Raw genomic sequence first — 25,570 nt, 5'->3', positions numbered from 1 at the left:
ATGACCTGACATAGCAGATTTAAAGCACTAACAAGCCATGAAATTAAATTATTGGCAAGGATTGTTTTCTAATTAGGCAACCGGGTTGGAACAAAAACCTGCACCCACTGCGGCCCTCCAGGACTGACTTTGCCCACCCCTGCCTTACAGAAACCGCCTGGAAGCAAGTTGGAGAAAGAAGGCGAAAAACAGCGGCGCAGTCCGCACCGACACAACTCCAAAAATCCTGGTGCAAGTAATACGTAATACTTTCAAACCTATCAAGTGAGATTCAGGATTGCAGGGTTCAGAGATTATCTTGGTAATGCTGACAAAAATGCAAGAATCAGTAATGGACAGGGCCCACTCATGCATAATAATTGCACTTGCACAGAGAAAATCTGAAACTGCCAGTTATCCTAACATATCTTTGGGGATGACGGAGGAAAAGACATAAGGACACAGGGAGAACATGTCTTATTCACACAGACAGTAACCAGACATAGCATCTGAACCCAGGACGATAGATCTGTGAAATCAACATGCCATCCATATGTTTTAATATAATACAAAGTTATACCAAAATTGTCACTTCATGTAATAACAAAAAAAAATCATTAAATCAATGAAATTATTTAAAACAGTAAGATGTGCTTCTAAAAGGGTTTTGATAAATCACTAGTGGAACATGTGGACCTCCGGTCCTCAAATAAAAGGGAGTTGAAAGGGGTGAAGCCCATCGATATAATGACAAATTTGAATATGAATTTTGAACATGTGGGCACAATGTCCTTGGGGATTATCAATGGAGGCTCCCATGGATGCAAACAATAAGGAGCTGTTGAAACTGCGAATGTGTTGTAAGTAGTTTCTTCTTGCACTTTCTGTGTTTTAATGTCTGTAAGTATGTGTGGTGGTTTGTATAGTGAAAGCGGTACTTTTCTATTTTGGCAACACAGTGTTTTGTTTTCCCCTGAAAATTTAGTGATTCACGGTGAGCACGTAGTCGATCCAACTTTCCCAAGTAGTGTTCACTTCGAGCTAAATTGTTTGTATGAAAATGTGCTGTATAAATAAATGTTATTGATGTCTCCCTGTAAGGGTAGCACACCAAAGAAGCTCCAAAGATCATCCTGCATTTCTCAATTAGATTAGAAAAGCGTTGAAATGTATCTAATAGAAAAGTGGCCAATGTAATAAATAAACAACAATAAAATGACCATTCTATCGTGTAAGCACAAGAAATGACAGTTCCTTCTTATGGTGTTACTTCCTTCACCGCCCTTAATTAAGGATCATTTTACAAGCAGGGGAATTCCTGGCTGTTGATCACCCATCAGCACTTTCTTGTGGCTGAATTACCAGGTAAATAGGAAGGAAAAAAAACGCAGACAATAGGAGGCTCTGTTGGGTGCTAGGCAAGACAGAGCACAGAAATACATCTGTTTCTCTGGAAAAGAGCCCAACCAGAAGCATATGAAAAGAGTACTTTAAGGAGTGGCACAGATTAGACCTGTAAAGAACGATTAGATTAAAATAAATAAAAAGAACGGTAATAACCTGATGGTGTTACTGACTGACTTGTACGAAGAAGACAAACACAAAAAGAGGGATCTGGATTGCATCTACCTGACCATCCCAAAAAGGGCGCAGACATAAGCCAAAGCATCTCATCTGAGACTTGTGTAGCTGCCAGAAATGCACCTCCCCTTCATTGTCTGATAAAATAGGGCAGTGAATAGGGGAAATCCACCGATATCTGGCCTGGGATATGAGGAACCATTGTGTGACAATAGCCTCATTGTATACAAAGGGCAGTAGGACGGAGCTGGTGAGATGGAAAACACTTTCTGCAACCAGGAGAGGGCGTTGTAAGTCAGAAATTAGATAGCGTCTAGAGACAGCAGCAACGCTGGATATCAGGCTGTCCAGTTGCTAGACTGGACACTTGGTGTAGCTAGACCTAGTAAGCAAAGACATATTAATTGTGTTCAGAGACTACATTTTATTATTAAAATTTCATATAACATAATATAATGATACAGAAAAACAATGGTGAGGATTTTGCAATTGCTATGTTTTAAATATATCCGATATCAACAAACAGTGAGACAGAAGATTAGTAACTGCTTTCATCTTCTCCACTGCTCTACTTTACAAAGTGACAAACTGCTGACCCTAGACTCCCTTTGAGCAATCTGATTACATGACAAATAGGATAATACCATCACTTCAAAAACAGGTCATGATGTGGCCAAGTTGATACAGATTTGGACTGTAAACTTCAAGGTTGTCAATCTAGCCCATCATAAATGCACTGTGTGACCTTGAAAGAATTACACATTGTGGAATTCTCTCTAGTATGGTTAACTTTACTACCAAGTAGACCCTACAATCAGGTTTTCATTGTTGTTTTAACGTTTTCATTGTGCATTTGAGTTTTGTGTCACATCTTGTCTCTTTGTCTGGTTATTTTGACCTCATGGTACTTACCCCTTGCCTGCCATGACCACATCTTTGCCTATGTATATCATTTCCTGGACTATTGCTGGCACTCATAATGACCCTTAGACTCTTGCATGTCCAGTAACCCAGTGTTTCCCAACCTCGGTCCTGGGGGCACACTGTGGCTGCGGGTTTTTGTTCCAATCAGCTTCTCCTAGAAATTTGTTTCTGTTCATCTGGACAAAGTTTTTAAGTGGGAGAAATATTTCGAGACTTATCCAAGTCTCTTCCTCAGTCTCAATTGACTGCAGGTTTCCCCAACCTTATAAACAGTTCCTTTGCTTAATCACAGAGACTAGCACCATTGACAAAGGGCCAGTTGATCAGTGATATGCAAATTGTCCACTGATTAGTAGACGTGTGAACCATTCATAGAGGGTTGAGGAATGGCTGCAATCACAGCATTGTAAGATGGCGACAGATGTACCCTTAGGCCCCCTCCTCTGTTCAGAGATGGTCGTTCCTTTTTCATGTAAATGGCCTCCTTGATTCCTCTCTCAAACCAGCGCTCCTCCCTGTCCAGGATGTGCACCTCTTCATCTTTAAAGGAGTGACCACTATCCTGTAGATGTAAATAGACTGCGGAGTCCTGGCCTGACGAGGACGCTCTTCTGTGTTGTGACATGCGCTTAGCCAGTGGCTGCTTGGTTTCCCCGATGTACAATTCACGGCACTCCTCCTGGCACTTAACTGCGTAAACTATGTTGCTCTGCTTGTGCCGTGGGACCCGATCCTTGGGAGGGACCAATCTTTGGCGTAGCGTGTTTTGGGGTTTGAAAGCCACTGAGACCCAGTGTTTCGAGAAAATGCGCCTCAGCTGTTCCGATACTCCTGACACATACGGAATCACTAAGGGTTTTCGCTTAGGCAGTGGATGTCCTTCCTCTGTCATGAATCGCTTGGAGCGTTCTTTAGGTGTCTTCCCTGCTTTGACAAAGGACCAGCTGGGATATCCACATTTACTCAGGGCCTTTTTAACGTGGTATTCTTCTGCTTCCCTGGCCTCTGAGTCTGTGGGAATGGTGTTAGCTCTGTGTTGTAGAGTCCTAATGACACCTAGTTTGTGCTCTAGTGGATGGTGAGAGTCAAACCTTAGATACTGGTCCGTATGTGTGGGTTTACGATACACATCCACTTTCAAATGTCCCCCGTTGACGATGGAAATTTCACAGTCTAAGAAGGCTAGCTTGTTATTTTCCATATCCTCTCTGGTGAACTTGATGTGTTTGTCCACCCCGTTGTTGTGGTCTGTGAACTGTGGTACCTCCTGAGATCTGATTTTCACCCAGGTGTCATCCACATATCTGAACCAATGGCTTGGTGGTGTTCCAGGATAGGATGATAGAGCCCTCTTTTCCACTTCTTCCATATATAGATTGGCTACTATAGGTGAAACCGGGGAACCCATAGTACACCCGTGCTTCTGCCTGTAGTACTGGCTTTTGTATATGAAATATGTGGATTGGGGAAACCTGCAGTCAATTGAGACTGAGGAAGAGACTTGGATAAGTCTCGAAATATTTCTCCCACTTAAAAACTTTGTCCAGATGAACAGAATCAAATTTCTAGGATTTCCTTACCTGGATTATTGAGCATGCATCGAGACAATCAGCTTCTGTTTTTAATTGGACTCCTGGGCTAATTAAGTGATGTGTTACTTCCCAGGTAATGTGTTTTGGGAACAAAATAGAAATTAGAAAACTAAGTTTGATAAATATATATATATATATATATATATATATATATATATATATATATATATATATATATATATATATATATTAAAATGTACCAAGCAGTTATATGGGAATAATGTATTTTTTTTCACTTTAACAATATTTTCATCTTGATTTTCATTCTACTTTTCAAGGTGTTCTATTTGTTTAATTAATCCATTATTTACCAATTAGTGGGGCTGATGCTAAAGTAGTTGCACCCTTTGATTATTCAGTGTTGTTTGCCAGCGTGTCTGCTCTGCTCATTTTTGATTGTCATTAATAAGGTACAATGAAGGGGAAAAACTGCATGGAGAAAGGGCAAAATAGAATGAAATCAACAAAAGAGAGTTAAACATTTAAATCAATAGCAAAAGCAGAAATATTTCTAAATGTCTTATAAATGTAAAAATCATGCTGCTGTGCTTTTCTGAATGTAGAATAACAGAAAAATAATACCAGCTAATTAAATGAGATCAGTGTTATCAGGTGATGTCACTGATTAGGAATCTGGTTGGAACGAAAACCTGCAGTCAAAGGGGGGCCACAGGACCGAGTTTGGGAAACACAGCAGTAACCTAACAGTGTAGCTGTGTCCTTTCTAGGTTCCCAGAGTCAATTAGCTGTTGAGTTGGCAAGGTAGGATCCAGAATGAGTCAAACACGTAACAAAAGAAAATTCTCAATCCAATAAAGTTTGTTTTAAAAAAGTTTAGTGAAAATTTAATAAAGGAAAAAAATCACCAAAGTTCAGGAAAACATAATTACATAGGCAGAATAAAAAGCAAAAAGGGAATAAAGGTCGATAGATAGATAGATAGATAGATAGATAGATAGATAGATAGATAGATAGATAGATAGATAGATAGATAGATAGATAGATAGATAGATAGATAGATAGATAGATAGATAGATAGATAGATAGATAGATAGATAGATAGAACTGTATTTGTCCCCTGGGGAAAATTTGGCTTTTTACGGAAGCTCTTTAAATAAATAAATACTTAAACAGATAGTCATCCCTCACCTATCGTGGGGGTTATGTTCCAGAGCTTAACTGTGTGCTCTGATTGGGTAGCTTCTCAGCCATCCGCCAATAGCGTCCCTTGTATGAAATCAACTGGGCAGACCAACTGAGGAAGCATGTACCAGAAGTAAAAATACCAATTGTCCACAGAAACCCGCGTTATATATTTAGATATGCTTACATATAAAATCTGCGATAGAGTGAAGCCGCGAAAGTCGAAGCGCGATATAGCAAGGGATTACTGTAGATAGAAAAATAAATAAATACACATACTATGGTCTGAACACACACCTGATTGAAAAAGGAAGAAAATTTAAAGAATAATTTCTGACTTGGCTGTCACTTTAATGACCTCTTAGGCACAGCCATCAGCTGTGTGTCTGTTTGCAGAGAGAGTGTCGACCTTGTCAAGAGGTTTTCTTACCTCGGCAGTGACATTCATGTCTCTGGTGACTCTTCCTATGAAGTCAGTAGATGGATTGGGAGATCATGGGGGGGTCATGAGGTCACTGGAAAGGGGTGTGTGGCACTCCAGATATCTTTACAAAAGGACAAAGGTCCAAGTCTTCAGAGTCCTGGTGCTTCCCGTATTGTTATATGGTTGCGAGACATGGACGCTATCCAGTGACCTGAGACAAAGACTCCTTTGGTACTGTGTCTCTTCGGAGAATCCTTAAGTAACACTGGTTTGACTTTGTGATGAATGAGCGGTTGCTCATAGAGCCCTAAATGAGGCAAATTACCTGCATTGTGAGGGAGTGTCAGTTACGGCACTACAGCTGTGTGGCGTGATTCCTTGAGGGTGATCTGGCTTGCAGGATCCTCATTGTTGAGGACCCGAGTGGCTGGACCAGGCCAAGTCAATGCCCATGTAACACTTTGAGAGTAATTTCCAGAGGGTGGGACTGGACCCAAGCTGTTTCGTTGTGTGGTGGGTGCGGCAACGAGCTGTACCAGTACATGCTCCCCAACCTGACCTGACCTGTCATAGTCTCAGAAAGGTATTATGCAGCCTTATTTCTGTTGGTATAAAGATGCCTCCATAGCATTTCTCGACACACTTCTGCTGAATAATTTGTTGGCTAAAAGTCCTCAGTGTTGGTGTTTCAGAGAGAGGATGTGCAGCATTGTTTACCATGGCACTCAGTTTTCTTTTAATTCTTTCCTTTACTACAACCTCCAGTAGGTCTAGAACAGACCTGGGCAATGTGCGGCCTGTGGTCTGGTTCTGTCTGGCTCGTGGAAGGTGTGGATGGCAAGTACTTGCCTGGGTGTGTCAGTCTGCATCACAACTGGAGGTGACCGTACAGATGCAGATCAAAATTGATTGAGACTGCATCAGAGAAACGGGTGATGAAGAGGCTGTTCATGTTATATTGAATAAAGGAAGACAACACTTGTTATTAATTTACGTCCCGTCTGCATTTTGTGCCATGACACAACAAAAAAAAATGCGGAAAAAATTAAAGTTGATGCAGAAAACAAATCATTCAACAAATCTTGGACTCATAGACTCCTAAGTACTTTTCACGGAGGTTAGTGGTAAAGCAATCTGTTTGGCATAAACAGAGCACATCACTGCATTTAAAGACTACAACTTGAGCCGTCATTTCGAGACCAATTATGCAGAAAAATACCTACATTTATCTAAAGAGGACAATGTGTGGACTGCAGAGGAATTGTTAGCTAAACAGCAAAAATAGCAAAGTCTTTTTACAAAGCTTCATATAGCAAAGGAAGGAACAGTAAAAACCAGCTATACAGTATATTAGGCCACAAAATTGCCAAAAGAAATAAACCGTTTTCCAACCCGCTGAATCCGAACACAGGGTCATGGGGGTCTGCTGGAGCCAATCCCAGCCAACACAGGGCACAAGGCAGGAACCAATCCCGGGCAAGGTGCCAACCCACCGCAGGACACACAAAAACACACCCACACACCAAGCACACACTAGGGCCAATTTAGAATCGCCAATCCACCTAACCTGCATGTCTTTGGACTGTGGGAGGAAACCAGAGCGCCCGGTGGAAACCCACGCAGACACGGGGAGAACACGCAAACTCCACGCAGGGAGGACCCGGGAAGTGAACCCAGGTCTCCAAACTGCGAGGCAGCAGCGCTACCCACTGCGCCAACGTGCCGCCCTAAACCGTTTTCTGATGGAGAATTTGTTAAAGAGTGCTTATTGGAGTTGGTGGCAATCCTTTGCCTAGAGAAGAACGATGCATTTGTACATTGACTGTTCCTCTCATGGCGAACAGTTACAAGATGGATTGAGGAAACTGCAGAGAATTTGGTACCACAGCTGAAACACGAAGTGGAAAATGTCGACTTCTCCTTAGCCTTGGATGAGGGCTGTGATGTTCATGACACAATGCAGCTGCTGATTTTTGTGAAAGGAATAACGAAAGACTTTAATAATAATAATAATAATAATACATTTTATTTATATAGCGCCTTTTCCATGCTCAAGGCACTTACAGAATATAATAAAGAATGGCAGCGTATACAGTATATAGCATTGTACAAACCAGATAAATAAATAAAGAAGATTAAGACAGTGAATTCTGAAAAAAAAAGAAACAGACAACATAACTGATGGTCTCGCACACACACACAGGTTACATGAGCATCTTGACAGAGAAGTAAACTGAGAGAAGTGTAATAAAGTCAAATAGAGCTAAAAACCTTCCTGAACAGATGAGTTTTGAGTTGTTATTTAAAAGAATTCATGGAGTCAGCTGACCTGATTAATTTCGGTAGGTCATTCCAGAGTCTGGGCGCTATACAGCTGAAGGCCCTGTCACCCATGGAGTGTAGATTAGTGAGGGGCACAACAAGATTACCAGAATCAGAGGACCTTAGTGGGCGGGCAGGCACATAGTGATGGAGAATGTCACTGATGTAGTTTGGTGCGAGGTTATTTAAGGCTTTGTAAGTTATTAGTAGGATTTTATATTTGATTCTGTAAGACACAGGGAGCCAGTGAAGACGGAGCAGGTTGGGTGTGATGTGCTCGCTGCTGCTGGTTTGAGTAAGGACTCTTGCAGCTGAGTTTTGAATAAGCTGGAGCTGTGATATAAGATAAGAAGGGGCACCTGCCAGTAGGGAATTACAATAATCGATGCGGGATGTGATAAAAGCATGGACAAGTTTCTCAGCGTTAGAAAAGGAGAGGAAGGAGCGAACACGGGATATGTTACGGAGGTGAAAGTAAGAACGTTTCTTAATGTGATTTATGTGGGTGGAATAAGAGAGGGAGGAATCAAAAATGACACCAAGATTTTTTACAGTAGAGGCAGGTCTGATGAGATCACCACCAAGATAGACTGGGAAGAAGCTCATTTTATCAAGTTGCATTTTAGTCCCAATTTGCAGGAGTTCAGTTTTATTGCAATTTAACTTTAAAGAGTTCTGCTCCCTCCAGGTTTTAATTTCACTAAGGCAGGTTGTGAGCTGAGAAAGCTCTGATGAAGTTCCACTTTTAACATTGAAATAGAGTTGAGTTTCATCTGCATAAAAATGATAACCCAGTCCATAGCTACGGATAATATGGCCAAGGGGAAGCATGTAAATACAGAAGAGCAGAGGACCGAGGACAGAGCCTTGAGGGACTCCTTGTGTGACTGGCGCTGAGCTGGATGTGCTCTTGCCAAGACTAACAAACTCTTGCCTATCAGTCAGACAGGACTTGAACCACTGGAGGGCAGTGCCAGAGATACTCAGCATGTTCTCCATTCTGGACAGTAGGATGTCATGTCTGACAGTCAAATGCTGCACTGAGGTCTAACAGAATTAATATGCTGGTTTGTCCAGAGTCTGCTGCCATAAGCAAATCATTGGTTACCCGTAGCAGAGCAGTTTCACAGCTGTGCCGCGCCCTGAAACCAGACTGAAAGGGTTCCATCAAATTATTAGAGGTTAGGTAATTGGTGAGTTGGGAAGCTACAACTCGCTCAAGAACTTTTGACAGGAAAGGTAAGTGGGAAATAGGCCGGAAATAGGCCGGGATGTGACTGCACTTCTGAATGAACTGAATACAAATTTGCAAGTAAAAGGTCTTTTTGCACATGATATGCAGTGCCAAGTCAAGGTCTTCATGATGAAGTTGCCGCTTCTCTCTCAACAAGTAGAGAGGAACACATTGACACACCTTCCCACACTGAGTGGGAGAAATCTATCTGCTGATCAGCTTAATGGATGTACAGCCAGGTGATTTGAAGATGTCAATGTAGTAGAAATTGAAATGTTCACCATTTCCTCTCCTTTTACATGTGACGTGAACAGTGCCCCCAGTAAGGTACAACTTGAACTTATAGACTGGCAGTCTGATGCATTGCTGGCAGAACACTTCAATTCAACGTCATTGCTAACATTCTAAAATTCTCTCAAAAATGAGAATTTCCCATACTTGAGAAGACTAACAGAGAATGCATGTCCTCTTTGGATCAACATACACATGTAAACAGACATTCTCTGTAAAGAAATTCAACAAATCCAGGTACAGATCTGCTCTCAGTGATGTCTGCTGTACTGCAAATAGCAACATCAGGAACTACACCTGACTTCAGTGCACTAGTTGTAGCTCATCAGTGACTTAATTCTTCCAATTAAATTGTCAAAGGTACGTAGACAATAAAATACTTTATCAGTGATTAATGCAGTGAAATGTATTTTCTACACAGACTGGAATTGTAGATTGTGTTAAAAAGCATGCTACAGTGTGTGTATGTTCCATGGTTCAATAAATCAAACAAAATCTCTGAATATGTGATATATATTAATGTTATTAAGGTGAAAAAGGGAAACATAACATGGTTACAGTAATGTAACAGTTGACAGAATGTGTTCGGCCCTAGTTTTCTCATGAGGCCCCCCTCATAAAAAAACAGTTGCACACCACCGGTGTAGAGTGTGTCCCATAATTGAGCTTGTCCTTTTAATAAGCTCTTGAAGTGATGTTACCAGCCCAGCACACCACAGTGTAGAATATTGCACTGGCCATCACAGAGTTGTAGAACATGTGAAGGATGCCACGTCCCACATTAAATTTTTTTTTAGTCACATTTACATAAAGAAACATTAAATTTGCTTTCTCATTTGCATCCAATAACAGAAAGAAAGAAATAAAACAAACAAATAGGGACAAGACAGGTTAAAAACTAACACAGAACGTTTAAAAGCAGTTTACATCAATTTACATCAAAACTCATTTGATTGGCGCGGGTGTGATACGCCGCCACCTCCTGACTGACTCTCGCTTTAGCACATGTATGTCCGAAGCCATGCACCCCAATCAACCCCGGAGTAAACCACACTTGCACACACATACACCGATCGGAGCCCACACTTTTTCTGGAATATGATTAATTATTTAAAACCTGCCCAATGCCATGGACCACTTGTCACAGAAACCCCTTATTCATGACACTTATCTGAGAATGTAATGTTATTATAAAACCTTTAACTGAGGGCAATGAGACAAGAAATAAAATACCAATGATATCACGATTGAAACAATAGACAACTCATCAATCAGCCATTACTGTTGTATGTGTCTAAATATACACCTAACAGCTTTATACTGGATTTGCTAATTAGATTTAAATCAATGTTAGCAACGTGACAAGATGAGCAGTCCATAAGCGGATGTCAGGAGGACCAAAGATTCAATTTGCATGCGTTGCTTTGAAAGGATTAGTAGCTCTGTCACCTTATCAGACAGGATAGGGCACAGAGAAACCAAGAGACGAGCTGCTGTATTCTCCCATTGACTTCTCTGCAATTTCACCATTCATCAGCAGCATTAATCTGGAAGCACTGTGTGGTCTTGCTTGACCATGTGAATTGCCCTTTGCTGATTGGGAATAATAAATATAGCACACAATAACATGAAAATAAGTTGTAAAAATAACTAAACACGAAGAAGATGAACTGAAAAAACACAAGTCAAGCTGATAGGCAATCTATGAAACGGATCCAAACCTTGGCAGGTTTTTCAGTATCTTCAAGTCTCCTGAAGACTACTTGAAGTCAAGGGAAGGTAAAAGCAGCAGAACAGTGGTTTACTAGATGGCTGAAGGCAGAGCTGATGAGGAGGGGGAAAATATTTGGGAAGGAGAAGGTGATGGTGAAGAGGGAGCCTTTCTGCATTTTACCCGCTACAGCGAAATAAGGGCCTCCCTGCCCTGGGAGCAACGCACTGCAAAAGAACGGTTCCTCTACCACTTGGATCGCCTTTTTCTTTTTTTCCTGGCACTTTTCTTACTTGTGGTTACCTTAGAAATTGTTTACAAGGTCTGGTACCTCATAAGGTGGCAAGAGGTATACTTTTCCCTAATGACCACTTTCCATTATCTTTTCATTGAGGAAGAGGATGAGGATTTGATGGAATTCTGAGAACAACAGCTGGCAACTCAACGATAAACACAGGGAGACACAGCCATTAGAATGAGCTCTTGTTCTCTGTCTTGAGAGTAAATATTCTCATTTGCACATCTCAGGAATACCACAGATGCTGTCATTACTACTGGCAAAATACTGCATCCAAGAACATTGATTATGTTGGAATAAAGCTATATTTGTAGACTGGAGGAAAGCCCCTACTATCATTATTTTGCTGCAGATTAGGAGTAATCCAGCCTTATGGAAAAAAGCTCATTATTAATAGAAACACAAATACACACAGCTTTACAAAGGTGAGAAATATTGGAGATCATGTGTCCATGATTTATAACATCTTGTATATAAGTCGTGCAATTTTCTATTTCCAACGTTTTCTTCATTTTATGTATGGCACAGTAGTTAGTGCTGCTGCCTTAGAGCTCCAGAGTCCCAATTTGAGATCTTGGGCCTGGGCACAACCTATGAGGACTTTGCAATTTCATCTCATGTTTGCATGGGTTTTCTCCCACACTGTAAAGATGTGCATGTTTTGCTGACTGGTAACTGTAAATCGATCTTGTGTGAGTGAATGTGCTCTGGACTGGTGGTCAATGCAGCACTTTTTCTAAAATGATATACAAATTGGTAAGGACTGGATAAATGGATTAAAAAACATGTGTGTGTATGTGTATATATATATATATATATAGCATTCCAGGCTGGCCAGGACGTCCCTCAACTGAAAGAGGCAGACTTTGCAGGGCACTACATCCCCCAGAACACTAGATGGCAGCTCCCCTGGATAGAAATGGCTCCTCAGATTCCCACAGGGCAGCATGGGACATGGAGTTCATATCCTCAGCCCTGTTGGGTGCCATGGGTGCCGCCAGGGGGAGCTCACCAAGAACCAGGGGGATATTACAAGGACGTCAACCCGGAAGTGCTTCGGGGTCACAAGGACAGAAACCCGCAGTACTTCTGGAACAATTAATAAAAGAAGATTGGTTGGTGACCCGGAGAAGAAATACTTCCGGGTCAGAGACTTTAAAAGGACTCTGGGAAACCCCAGCAGATGGAGCCGGAGTTGGGTGGGAGTGAGACGGAGCTGCTGGGAGTTGGAAGATTGGATTGTTGTTGTTATTGATTATTGTAATTATTTATTGAAGAATTGTGGAAGGTGTCGTGCTTTGTGCGCTTTATAGAAGAAATGATTAAAGATTATTCTTCTGTGTTTTACACGTGTCTGATAGGTTCAACGGGGCAACAGCGACCCCTAGCAATCATAATATATATATTATGAGATTAGTATCCTTCCACATTGGCTATCCCACTGGGATGAAATCTGGCTCATTCATAAGCCTACCACAAAACTAGCATAGAAGTGGCAGATAGTGCCAACCACACAATGTGAAAAACAAGGTAAATACATAAAATGAGCTGTGAACAATACATATTTCAGTTCTTGACTTCTTCACAGGCCTAATTATTTCAACTCCAGCATCTTGACTTCCAGTAACTTAATTTTTAAAAGGATTGGCATTGGCTAGTGATGGTGAGAACTTTAGTTTCTACTAGCCTGAAGCTGTGAGAAATGTGGGACATCAGATAAACAGAAAGTGAAACCTAAACCTGAATGCTCCATCATGTGCTCCTCCTCACTTACCAAGATGCTTCCAACCAGCCTGTAGAGTCACTGCTTTTCTCAGACAGCCCTTATGCTACTTTGTTCAGAACTGTTATAATATGTGTGTTTTATTTTTACCCATTTTGTGTGCAATCCAATAAATGTTGAAATGCTTTGCTTAAAACTAACTGATCTGATTTCTTTAACAAATAACATTAAATACGATTTAATGAGAACGGGCCACAAAGTCCAACATACAATCTAAAAATGACAAAAGCTTGATAATATGTGCTTTATGTTCCTGTCAGATTTCAAACTATTCTAACTCAAGAGTAAAGCCAAAAGTTTGACTAAAAGTAAAGAGTTCTCCGGAATCCTTGTTAAGATACTTCACCTACCAATTCAGTATAATGGAATCTTTGAATAAAGAGGTGAAGTAGCAGCCCCAACAAACAATGCAACACTGTATTGAATATTAGAATAATTAGGACAACGAGCAGGCCATTGAGCCCAACAAAGCTCTCCATTCCTATCCATTTAAACCTTCCAAAATAACGTCAAGTTGAGTTTTGAAAGTCCTACTGTCTACCACACTACTTGGTAACTTTTTACATGTGTCTATGGCTTTCTGTGCTTATCCACTGTACTGATTGCTTTCATAATTTTTATCTTTTGAATGAAAATATTAGTTTAATCTTTCCTCATAACTCATCCTCCGTAGACTCTTCTCTGGACCTTTTCCAGTGCTGCTATGTCCTTTTTGTAGTCTGGAGACCCAAACTGCACACAGTACTCCAGATGAGGTCACACCAGTGTGTTATAAAGCTTGAGCAGAACCTCCTTGGACTTGTGCCCTACACATCAGGGCGATATATAACCTAATATTCTGTTAGCCTCCTTAATGGCTTCAGAATATTGTCTACAACTCCTGAATTATTCTTGTTATGTGTATTTCCTGTTTTCAGATAACTCCTATTGTGTGTTCAAATCTAACATTTTTACTGCACTGTAAATGCTTCCAATGATTAATTTCCTGCATCTTCCATTACAGGATCACACTGAGTTGAAATCTGTCTCCCAAAATTTGGTGCAATCAGTGGTTAACCCTGGATGGGATACCCAATCAAATTTCAAACTAACAGATATGGGGAAAATGTATAATTACTGACAAGGCTTATTTATTTAAAGCTGGTTAAATTGTGCATATTCTTATATTAACTTCCACATCTCTTACACTAGGGTGGCACGGTGCTGCAGTGATAATACTGCTGCCTTGCAAATAGGAGGACAGGGTTTATGCTTCTGGGTCCTCCCTGTGTAGAGTTTACATGTTCACCTTGTGTCTGCGTGAGTTTCCTCCATGTGATTTGATTTCCTCCCACAGTCAAAAGACATGTAGGTTAGGTGGATTAGAGATGATGAATTGGCCCTGACATATGTGAGTGTGTGTTCACCCTGCGATGGGCTGGTGCCCTGTCCAAGGATTCTTCCTGCTTTGTGCCTTATGCTTACTGATCAAGTTTGGAAGATGGATGGATTTCTTGCATCATATCCCTAAACATCCATCCATCCATCCATCCATTCATTATCCAACCCTCTATATCCTAACTACAGGGTCACGGGGTCTCCCTAAGCAAGCAAACAAAAAAATCTAAATCATTGTATAGTATTCTCTCTTAGTGTAAGTGGTGTGGAGATTTGTCCAATAGTCAATGGGTAGCAGGGAATGGTAAGACACTAATTTGGTAGGTACGTGTACTAAACAAGTGTCTACAAAATGAAGAACACACCCTAGCAAAAGAAGAGGTTCTTTGAAAGACTACCATGTGATGATACAGCCAGTCAATAAAAAAGGTGCCTAATAACATATAATGAGAGGTCACCAGAGAAACAGAGAGAGATTAGGGGATTAAAATGTCTGACAGATGGCATGTATATCCGTAGTACTAAGGTGTTGTACCGTGTTAGCCATTATGAATGTAGAGAAAAGCCAAGCAAAATGACACCTTTTATTGGCTAACTAAAAAGATTACAATATGCAAGCTTTCAAGGTAACTCAGGCCCCTTCTTCAAGCGAGATGTAATCTTGATTAATAATTAATGCATATAATCTTTTTAGTTAGCCAATAAAAGGTGTCATTTTGCTTGGCTTTTCTTGACAGATGGCAAAAATAGCTCTTGACCAACAGGTGGCAGCACATTATCTTTGACTATCAAAGCTGAGAAATCACATGTACTACTAAGTGCAAGGAGGATAACAGGATTCCATTCATTTTCCTCTCTCTTGATTGATATAAATAACAAAGTGTAAATGGGAGGACTGAAGCTTTGTTGTCTATTTAAGAGAAGCTGAGAAGCAGACAAGGATATGTTTGAGAGTCCCATTTCTTTAAGGAATGTATTTAATTCATGGTTAGATGAACGCCATGAGCTCAAAGGAATATTCCACCCAAAACTGTTATTTTTTTTTATGTTACTTACATCATGTACTTTGTAGTGATGACCGAGAATGTTTTCATACTGAATTGAGATAATAAAGTTTATGCTAAACTATAAGACAATGATGACCACTGCTGTATTACAGCAAATGGTGAGAAAAAGTCTATGAAAAAAGAAAAAAAAATCGTGTTGTGTACTCCATATGTCTATTATCCACTCTTATGCTCAAAACATGTAGAACTCGTGTAATTTCTGCTAAAATGTTGTTAAATGCATACTTCTGGAAAAATCTGTGCTGATTCTTCCTGAAGTATGTATTCTAATGGCTCCCTGAACATTTGACCCATGATATGCACTTTATGGAGAAAGAAAAACCTTTGATGTGTGATCTCCTGCTGTTAAGGTCCATGTAACTAAACTGGAATTCTTTCATTTGTTCTTTCACCTTAAGTTATGTTATATTATGAAAATAAATTATATCCCCATGTGGAAGGGGTGTGGTGTCTTGTTTGATATTTTGGAATATCACGCCTGGACAAACTGGTGAGGAAGGCAGGCTCTATTGTTGGCATGGAGCTAGACAGTTTGACATCTGTGGCAGAGCGACGGGCGCTCAGCAGGCTCCTATCAATTATGGAAAATCCACTGCATCCACTAAACAGTATCATCTCTAGACAGAAGAGCAGCTTCAGTGACAGACTGCTGTCACCGTCCTGCTCCACTGACAGAATGAGAAGATCGCTCCTCCCCCAAACTATGCGACTCTTCAATGTCACCCGGGTTTGTAAACGTTAACATTATATAAAGTTATTGTCTGTTTTTACCTGCATTATTATCAATCTTTAATTTAATATTGTTTTATGTATCAGTAAGGTGCTGCCCGAGTATGTGAGTTTCCCCTTGGGATTAATAAAGTATCTATCTATCTATCTATCTATCTATCTATCTATCTATCTATCTATCTATCTATCTATCTATCTATCTATCTATCCATCCATCCATTTTCCAACCCGCTGAATCCGAACACAGGGTCACGGGGGTCTGCTGGAGCCAATCCCAGCCAACACAGGGCACAAGGCAGGGAACCAATCCCGGGCAGGGTGCCAACCCACCGCAGTCTGTCTATCTATCTATCTATCTATCTATCTATCTATCTATCTATCTATCTATCTATCTATCTATCTATCTATCTATCTATCTATCTATCTAATTCATGGACAAATATTTTTTGCCAAGTTTATTAGTACTGTAACACTCACTTACTCTATTTCTCTTCTCAGTACTCACATGTGCCATTCTGCCAAGTTGTTTGTCTACCTATAGAAAAGTCATCTATGATAAAGGAGCACCAAACTCATCTGGTAGAAGGGTCCTTTCATCTGATTGGCTGGCCCAGTATTGACTCAGCAGTGGAATGGCCAGTAGGGGGGAAGCAGCATGTTGGCTGTCTGTCTTGATGTGATTTCTATACTCAACTAAATATAAATTATGTACGTTTTATTATGTCTCTTCCTCCACTCCTCCTAGGCCAGCATTGTCCTCTTTCACCCAATTCCAACTCCCCAGGCAAAGTGGATGGCTCCCTTTTAAACATCCAGAGCCCAAACCATTGTCTTCGGAAAGCACTTCAGAGTAAGGTGAACTACCCTGGATGCTGCCATCCAGTGTAAGAGGAGACAACCTGCACATTGGAGGCACATTGCTAGCACATGTCCAGCATTTTTTCTGACCTTTCAAACAGGACAGGAACTGCTAGTCATCCATGTTGGAATACTTTTTTTATCTAAGTCGTCATCCATAATGCTGGCCTCTTCACTGGGTGACTGATTCCCATCCATTGCTCCTGGGAAGCAGCAGTGCTTCTCCATGCCCATCTCCTGGCCCAGTGGGGGGATGTCACACCTTTCTTCCTGAAGATCCATTATATGGATCTCTCGGTCAGGCAAGGGAATGGGGTCAATCCTGGCCTGGACACCAGTCCATCTACCACAAGAGACATGTGACATAGTCCACATTCATGCTGAGAAGATTGCTGTGGGGAAGTTATGGTATGATTGTGTTAAATGCAGAACTGATATCCATAAATAAGTTCCTGGCATAAGTAGCTGAGATGTCTAAATACTGCAAGATGTAGTGGACAGTCATGTTTAATACATCCTCAGCTGACCTGTTTGCACAGTAACCGAACAGTAGTGGGCGAAGCAGAGACTGTAACAGACTTGAGATGCTGAAGAATCAGAATCAGACATTGATTTACTTAATTATTACAGAGATCTGTGCTGGCAATCGTAAGGTTTCCGGTTCAAATCTGGAAGTGAGTCTACTCTGTTGGGCCTTTGAGCAAGGCTATTAACCTGCAGTTGCTTCATCCTGGGTATAACATTAACCTGCATCCAGCCCTGCAAATAAGTCCTCCATCTTGCAAGGGAATATTTGGGGGCTGGTTGCAGGATTGGCACTCCAGCCACAGCAAAAAAAAAAACTCTTTAACTGTTGCAGTGTGGTGCTGAAGTGTCACCCACTGCATGTCTGCACTCGAGTCCCAATCTGAGTTGTTTGTCGTGTGGTGGGTGCAGCACCGTGCTGTAATCAGCACATGCTCCCAACCTCCTCCTCCTCTGTGTTACAAACCTGTAATCATTTACTGTAGAATGAAAACCTTTTGCTTCTTAGGCACATGGATTATTGAGAATTATTTGAAACAGGCAGGGACAGAGAAACATCTCTGAAAATACAGGAGCTAACTGGCCAAAACAATGCTTTAGTATTCATGTGTAAATCGATCCTAAACGTTTCTCAAATTTTAGTTTTGTCATTTCAAACATGCACAAACATAAACTCGGCCTTCGCCGTGATAGGATACACGATCGATTCAAAACCGTTTTCCAATTCTCGCGTGATAATCCAAATACAACACGCATGTTCGTAGGGCACGTGTCTTTTATTTTTTCATTTTCTTCTATATTTAAATAAATCTGATTGTCTTATTAAGTATGACTCTAAACTTACTGCACGATCTATTCGCATAGTAAAATAAAAATAATAAGTAATATTTTCTCATTGACCTTTGACCCGACCGAATCTGTTACGTTGCCGGATGTTCTGTCTCTCCCCCCCTTTCTGCCTGATAGTCGAGCGGATCCGACGTTTCGTGTCTTGTACAGACTTAAAGTAGGTTAAACTTTTAGAAGTGACGTTCTTCTTTTTTTTATAAATTAATATTCTTTTATTTAAAATGATGTTTGTTGATGCATATACTGTATGTAACACATATTTTCGTTGTTTTATCATTTTATGTGCAAATAAAGCGAATGTCGGCCTAGTATAAGTGGGCACGTGGTGAGCCTTTTGAAATACCTACTTATTACATAACGTTTTTACTTTTGTTTTTTCCTTTTTAAAATAAATTGGAGTTGTTAATTAATGAAAATTGTTTTACAAGTGGTGATTGACAGAACTGGCATCATACTAAGTTATGTGTATTGCTTGTAACTGCTTGCGAGAACGAAGGTACCTTGAGTAACCCTTACAAAAATTGTACTGTAGTACTAGGGTGTTGTACTTTCCACGATTTGTACTTTGCATTATAAGATGTACTGGAAGGCGCTATATAAAGGTCATAAAAATGATAAAAGCGGGTAACTCGTCTTTCGGTACACTTTTTTACATTACATCTTGCCTGAAGAAGGGGGCCTGAGCTGCCTCGAAAGATTGCATATTGCATTTTTTTTTAAATTTAGCCAATAAAATGTGTCATTTTACTTGACTTCTCACTACATTCATAACAGCTAACTTGCCTGAAGAAGGGGCCTGAGCTGCCTCGAAAGATTGCATATTGCATTTTTTTTTAATTTAGCCAATAAAATGTGTCATTTTACTTGACTTCTCACTACATTCATAACGGCTAACACGGTACAACATTCTTTTTGTTCTGTCAAGTGTTGGTGGGGAGATTAACAAGTTCATGAGGTTTTCTGAATATTATGCATTTCCCTTTGTTTGAATTGGATGTGTAGCAAACGTTAAATAGCAGTCCTGTAAGTTAAGCAAAACTGTAATATTGTGCCTCGTTAAAGGTTGCCTGGAAGGTGTAAACAGTCATTGGCTACCTACTCACTGTACCGGGAACCCGTTGCCATTTTTGGCCGCACTTTTTGTTTTGTTTTTTGTCTGCGTGTTCTCTGTTGTTTTTACATTTTTCTCCAAAAGCTTGTAATTTCTCGCACTGTCCAAATATATCATTGTTGTGACACTGTAAACGCGCAGCAAGCGTGTATTTGATGTTGGTCACGTTTCCTTGTATAGATCTTCGTCACTGGCGGAATGTTTTTATACGTTGCAAAGACAGTGTCAGCTGGAGTTGTGCGTGTTTTGTTTTTTTTTAAGCCTGTTGGTAAAGATATAACCGTAGAAGATAGTGTCGTAGCGCAGTATTCCGTATTGCAATATACTTTTTTTGCGCTTCGTGGACTAACGCATGGTTTCAGTCCTAAGAAAATTTACAAGACGCTTTGGCGTGGATACATAAATGCTATGTTGCTTAAATACCCCGAACAATAAGGTGTAGATGTGCCGGCAAATGCTAATCCGTTGAAATTCCATTTATGCTTAGAGAGCACATTGTAGTGCTCTGGCCTTGGAACATTTTTAACTTGAATTACAAGAATCGGACAAACCTCACTTTCTTTTAAATGTTTGACCCATCTATCATTATTGTAGTATGTGTGGTACAGTTTGTACAGTATGACAAATTAGTAGGTATACTAATGTATTCAAATAATGTGTGACAAGTTCATTGTTTTAATATACCTTTTATACCTACGGTATCAATGTACATACAAGTTAAACCCGTTTAAGATTTCAGCTCAATTCCCGCCTTAAATGTGGAAAAGTTCAAATACCTTGGATCAACCATGACTGTGGGTGGACAGCTGGATGTAGAAATAAACCATAGAATGCAGTCGGGTTGAAAAAGGGTATTGGGAGTGTTCTGTAGCTGAAAAATAAGTGCAAGCATGAAGGGTAAATTGTATAAATTAGAATCAGACCAGTATTGTAATGCTCGGAAACCTGGGCAGTTAAAAAGGTGCATGAAAGGAAACTCGATGTTGCAGAAATTAGGATGTTGAGATGGAAGTGTTAGAGAAACAAAACTTCATAAGATCAAGAATGAAACAATCAGAAGTACAGTTTGGAAAATCTCAAAGAAATACAGAAAGGAAATTTTAATGGTATGGGCATGTTATGAGAAGAAAGGTTAACAACTTGGTTATGGAGGTGTTGGGAGGGAAATAAGATGGCAATCAAAGAGGAAGTGGATGGACTATGTGAAGGTGGTATCCAAGGCAGAAAAGGGTATTGGGTGATGAAGTGTACAACAGACTGAGTGGAGATGGCTGGTCCAGTATAGTGTTCCCACAAGAAAGTGTAAAAAAAAAAAACCTTAAGAGATTTGTTGAAATTTTGCTCAAAAGAAGCTATAATTTATTAGATAAATACTGCTGCATGATACATACAGAACTCATTCAGAAGTGCCAAATTACAATATAGTTCTACTATGCTTTTGCATTGAAGCATTTTTGAAAAATTTTTTTTTTTTTTTGGATGATGGGAAGAGTATTTCAATTTAAGTGAGCCTGCTCAACTTGCTCTTGCAGATTTAAATCTGCAATATTTACCTTTTTGCTGGGTAAAACAACATGTTGCTTTTTCCTTTTTTCTTCAGCATGCGTTACGTGGCCGCTTACCTCCTTGCCACACTTGGTGGTAAAACCAGCCCCACTGCCAAGGATATCAAGAGCATCCTTGCAAGTGTAGGAATTGAGGCTGATGAGGAACGCCTTAACAAGGTAATGCCCATTAATTTTGTATTTTCATTGGTTATTTTTTTTGTGTACAAGCATAACCTGACATTTCATGTTTATAAACAAATATTTTTGGGCTTTGTCTTTATTATACATTCCTTTTTTTATATTTGTGTGTGCTGTTTACGACAGCAGCAATTTGGGAATACTCTTAGAAAAAAAATCTTTTTCACTTGCTTCAAAAAATTAAAAGCAAACTTAATTTTTAATTAAATCAGTCAGTTCTGATTTGGTCAAAGTGGGAGAAACTGCCAACAAAGACTTTATATTGAATGAAAAGTTAGTGCTTTTTATTATAATTATATTTATAGTGCATTGTTCCCACTACTCGGCTTCTCTTGCAGCAGTTGGAACTGGCTGTTACATAGTTTTTTTTTCATTGTGTTAATAAACTGAGCAGGAGTGTTAAGGCTGAGATAATCCATTTTTATATACATTTTCTAAAATTTGCTATTTTCAGAATTGTGTAACTGATTTCTATAAATTTGCATTAATTGGAGATGCATTGTTTTTAGGTCATCAGTGAACTAAATGGGAAGAGCATTAATGACGTCATCAATTCAGGTAATTGTGTTTATAATATGTGTAGTTAAATGCTTCATGATGATTTAGACACTGACGAGTAAAGTTAATAATCAGGCTTTGCACCCCACCCCAAATAAAAAAAAAAAAAAGGATATGTTTGCCAGTAGACATTATACTATTTCAGAAACTGGCCACTGTAGTAGTATTTAGTAGATGGTCAGTCTCTACATGCATATTAAAGTACAGGTCACAGCTGACAAGAGTAAAACGTGTGTTCACTGTAGAATCACAGATCATCCCTCGTGAGCAACTGAAATATTGTTTTGTGCAAAACTCTAGAACTTATTGGGTATCTTGAAACATGTTAATAGTCTTTATTATACTGTGGTACAGGCTCTTTAGAGGGTCTGACGTAGAATATTTTACCTTAAGCAGATCCGCCCAGAAATGGATTGAGGTTGAGGATGTTAAGTGATGTTCCTTGGTGACAGTTTTCTTCACCTGTAACAGTTCTGTTACATTTTCCATAGTATGAAGTTGCATGTCTTCATACACCAATCCCATCAAGTTATTTCAAATAATTTTTCAGTTTTAATTATTCCCGCTGCCATGTAAACAAATCCCCAAAATTGATAATACAGTCAATCCTCCAAATTCGTAATTTTAACGTTTGCGATTTACTCACAAGTTGGCCAAGAACAAATAGATGGGAATATTTTTGGAGCTGATCAAAATATTGCAGAAACTGTTCACTGGCCTAAGGCAAAAAATACAAATTCTTTTCAGTATTGTTTTTCACATTAAATCATTTAGAAATAATTTTATGTAATACTCTTTAGTGTAAGTGAATTCTATATTGAGATATTTTTGATAACAAAGAACCATGGAAATCTACTGAAGCTTTCACTGCTCCCTTTAGTTATTCAACTGATCTGAACATCTCCTCCTAGCTAGTTTGCAATCTGCACTCTCTCTTGCCTCTGCCAGAAATTCTTGTAGAAATTCTTCTTGTCTCTTGCCTTTCTTGAGCTTGCACTTCTAGATTTTCTTCCCTGCCAGTTTTATTTTCTCCTTACCTAACCTTCTCATTTATGTTTGTGGCCAACCCCAGCTAAGAACTTGTATTTGCCAAGCACCTAAAAGGCAATCCGCTTGTTAAGGTAAGTGTAGGGGTGTGCTGGCGCCGGTTAACCAGTGGAGAGGAAAAAAAAAACTGAAAGCAATTAATAAATTACAGAATATCCTGCTGTAACATTCCCCACCATAGTTGGGGGCTGAGCAAGTATTTGTGAATTTTCACATTTACAAAGATTTTCTGCTCCTAACCCCCTTGAAGTGTGAAGTGATGACTGCATATACATTTTAAAAGGAAATGTAATGAAAACAATGTTACTTTGAAATTGCAAAATAAAAAAATGAGCACTACTGCATTTCAACTTAAAATCCAAGTTTGATATCTGTCCCATACAGGGTCAATAAAGATGTTTTACCCTTTTGTATAGATCATGTTTTACCCTGTCTCTGCAATGATTGACTTTAGGAAATTTATATTCCTTTAACATTTTGAAAAGATTACTAATAGTTTAATAGCTGTATTAAAATTAGATACATGTTAGCATGGGTATCTGCAGGAGTATCCAGAAAGAAAGTATTGGCTTTTCACCATCCAGTACTGGATTAAGATAATTTGATGGTTAGTTTTTAAGAGATGTCTAAGAGTTCTTGAGAACGTGCTTTGAAAAAGTATTTAGGCTACAAAAAATATTTTTGCATTTTATTGTCTTAGTCCTTAGCAGGGACTGGCAGTCTGGTCAGGTAACTTTAGCCCTTTTTGTAAAAATCTTAAGCTTGGAAGGAACTTTCCTTCAAGAGGAGAATTTATGAGGCATCTAAAAATTTGTAGTTTACTGCACTGAAATTACTACTTGCTATAATAGCAGAGGTGGTTTAACCAGTGACATAAGTACTGAATGGATGGATTCATCTTACATTTTTCTGAGTTAATATATTTTAAGTTTTTTAGGGAGTGTGGAAGTACTTCAAAAAGAGTGTTTGCTTTACAAATTGAAAATTCCCTGTGTATTTGACCAAAAGCCTAAGTTGTGACAAATCATTTTTAAAAAACAAACAAGGGTGTGCATTAGTGGGGACTGAATGTTTATGTACTGTATACCGTAATTTTCAAGCCAGCTTCATAGATGTTTTAATTTCATTTGCTGCCATAAGCTTTTTTTTTTTGATTCAAGCACCGGTAACATTTTTGATTGTAAAAATCCAATCATTCATTTAGTTTACCACCCAAGCATACTTGTAATATGTTAAGTAAAAGACAATATTTTTACACTTCTCAGATATACCTTATGATGAATGAGTGAAAAACAGTTTTGGCAAGTGGACGGAACAGTTAGTAAACAATTACACAATTTTATTAACCCATATGTTATGTGAATTTGAGCAGAATTTTTCACAATTGTTTGGTCTGGCTTAAAATGACTTTGTTTAATTTCAATGCATTACGTTTTTTTTCCTCTCCTTCTCTCAGGACCTTAAGAAAAACTATATACAAATTAAATGCCTGTTTTATTTTATTCAAGGACTCTCCAAGTTATCCTGTGTTCCATCTGGTGGAGCCGTTACAGCAGGAGCTGCACCTGCTGCTGGAAGTGCTTCTGCTCCAAGTGCTGCACCTGCTGGTATGATTTCTTTGTACATACTGGAATTATTTCTTTGTTAAATACTGAGAGCAATGTAGCAGTTATGCAAAAATATTTTAGATCTAACAGATTACTCAGTTTAACTTGTTAAAATTAGGACTGTTGCAATATTCTGATGTATTAAACGTGAATAAACAATTACATAAACTAATGTAACTTTGGCAGCCAAAGTTAATAGACTTAACAGTTGCAATGACAAAGTTGAAAATGATCAAATTGTAGGTTTGGTTGCATTCAGTAGCATGGGAGTTTAATTTTATTTGTTTTTTTAGCAGAAGAGAAGAAGGAAGAAAAGAAGGATGAGTCTGAAGAGTCCGATGAGGATATGGGTTTCGGACTGTTCGATTAATTTTGTTGGTTGAAAAGGAAAGAAAAATAAACATTTAATACACACTTATTTTGTCATAGTCTTATTTACCTCAAATGTTAAAATGAAGCTGCCAGTAATTTTTTACAGCTTTGATGAGACAGTGCCCCTCTCATCTTTAAAACGATTTATTTTGTTTTTAAACATCTCGGAATCCTCTATACTGAAGCACTTGCAATGTGTTGTCCCTCATAAGAAATGTTAATTCTAGAAATTTTAAAAATGTTTTCCTTTGGCTGAAAAATCCATATATAAATCTAAGAAGTCCGATTTTAATAATAATCTGGCACCATAATTTAAAGCCAGATTACTTTTACCAGTTAAGACTTTGAGATCAAAACAACCCTTAACTTGTACGACCTAAAGAGTAAACTGGGACACACATGGCCCATCGAAAAAGTTAATGGTTAAACAATTTTGTGTGGTT

The 25,570-nt window shown here is 39.2% G+C and overlaps 1 protein-coding gene across 2 annotated transcripts; it reads left to right on the top strand.

Annotated features, from left to right (window-relative positions):
- The first annotated feature begins 18,682 nt into the window (after positions 1-18,682).
- On the top strand, positions 18,683-25,169 carry rplp2 (ribosomal protein, large P2). Of its 2 annotated transcripts, none has more exons than XM_028796504.2 (5): positions 18,683-18,844; positions 21,399-21,522; positions 22,053-22,101; positions 24,657-24,755; positions 25,052-25,169. In XM_028796504.2, the coding sequence occupies exons 1-5, from the start codon at positions 18,771-18,773 to the stop codon at positions 25,123-25,125; spliced, it is 420 nt and encodes a 139-aa protein (XP_028652337.2). In that variant the 5' UTR covers positions 18,683-18,770; the 3' UTR covers positions 25,126-25,169. The 2 variants fall into 2 exon arrangements, with proteins under 2 accessions (XP_028652337.2, XP_028652336.2); XM_028796503.2 differs by having other exon boundaries at positions 25,049-25,169.
- Positions 25,170-25,570: the final 401 nt, after the last annotated feature.

The sequence above is a fragment of the Erpetoichthys calabaricus genome, chromosome 3 (genome assembly GCF_900747795.2).
Source record: "Erpetoichthys calabaricus chromosome 3, fErpCal1.3, whole genome shotgun sequence".
Lineage (NCBI taxonomy): Eukaryota > Metazoa > Chordata > Cladistia > Polypteriformes > Polypteridae > Erpetoichthys > Erpetoichthys calabaricus.
The sequence above is the reverse complement of the archived record's forward strand: the minus strand, read 5'-3'. Positions and strand labels throughout refer to the sequence as shown.

Excerpts from the sequence above, each read along its gene's own strand:
- rplp2 (XM_028796503.2), top strand. The coding sequence starts at position 18,771 with ATGTTCTGTCTCTCCCCCCCTTTCTGCCTGATAGTCGAGCGGATCCGA. Across the intron at positions 18,845-21,398 it reads GTGTCTTGTACAGACTTAAA|CATGCGTTACGTGGCCGCTT; the intron begins GTAGGTTAAACT and ends TTTTTTCTTCAG. Across the intron at positions 24,756-25,048 it reads TCCAAGTGCTGCACCTGCTG|CAGAAGAGAAGAAGGAAGAA; the intron begins GTATGATTTCTT and ends TTGTTTTTTTAG.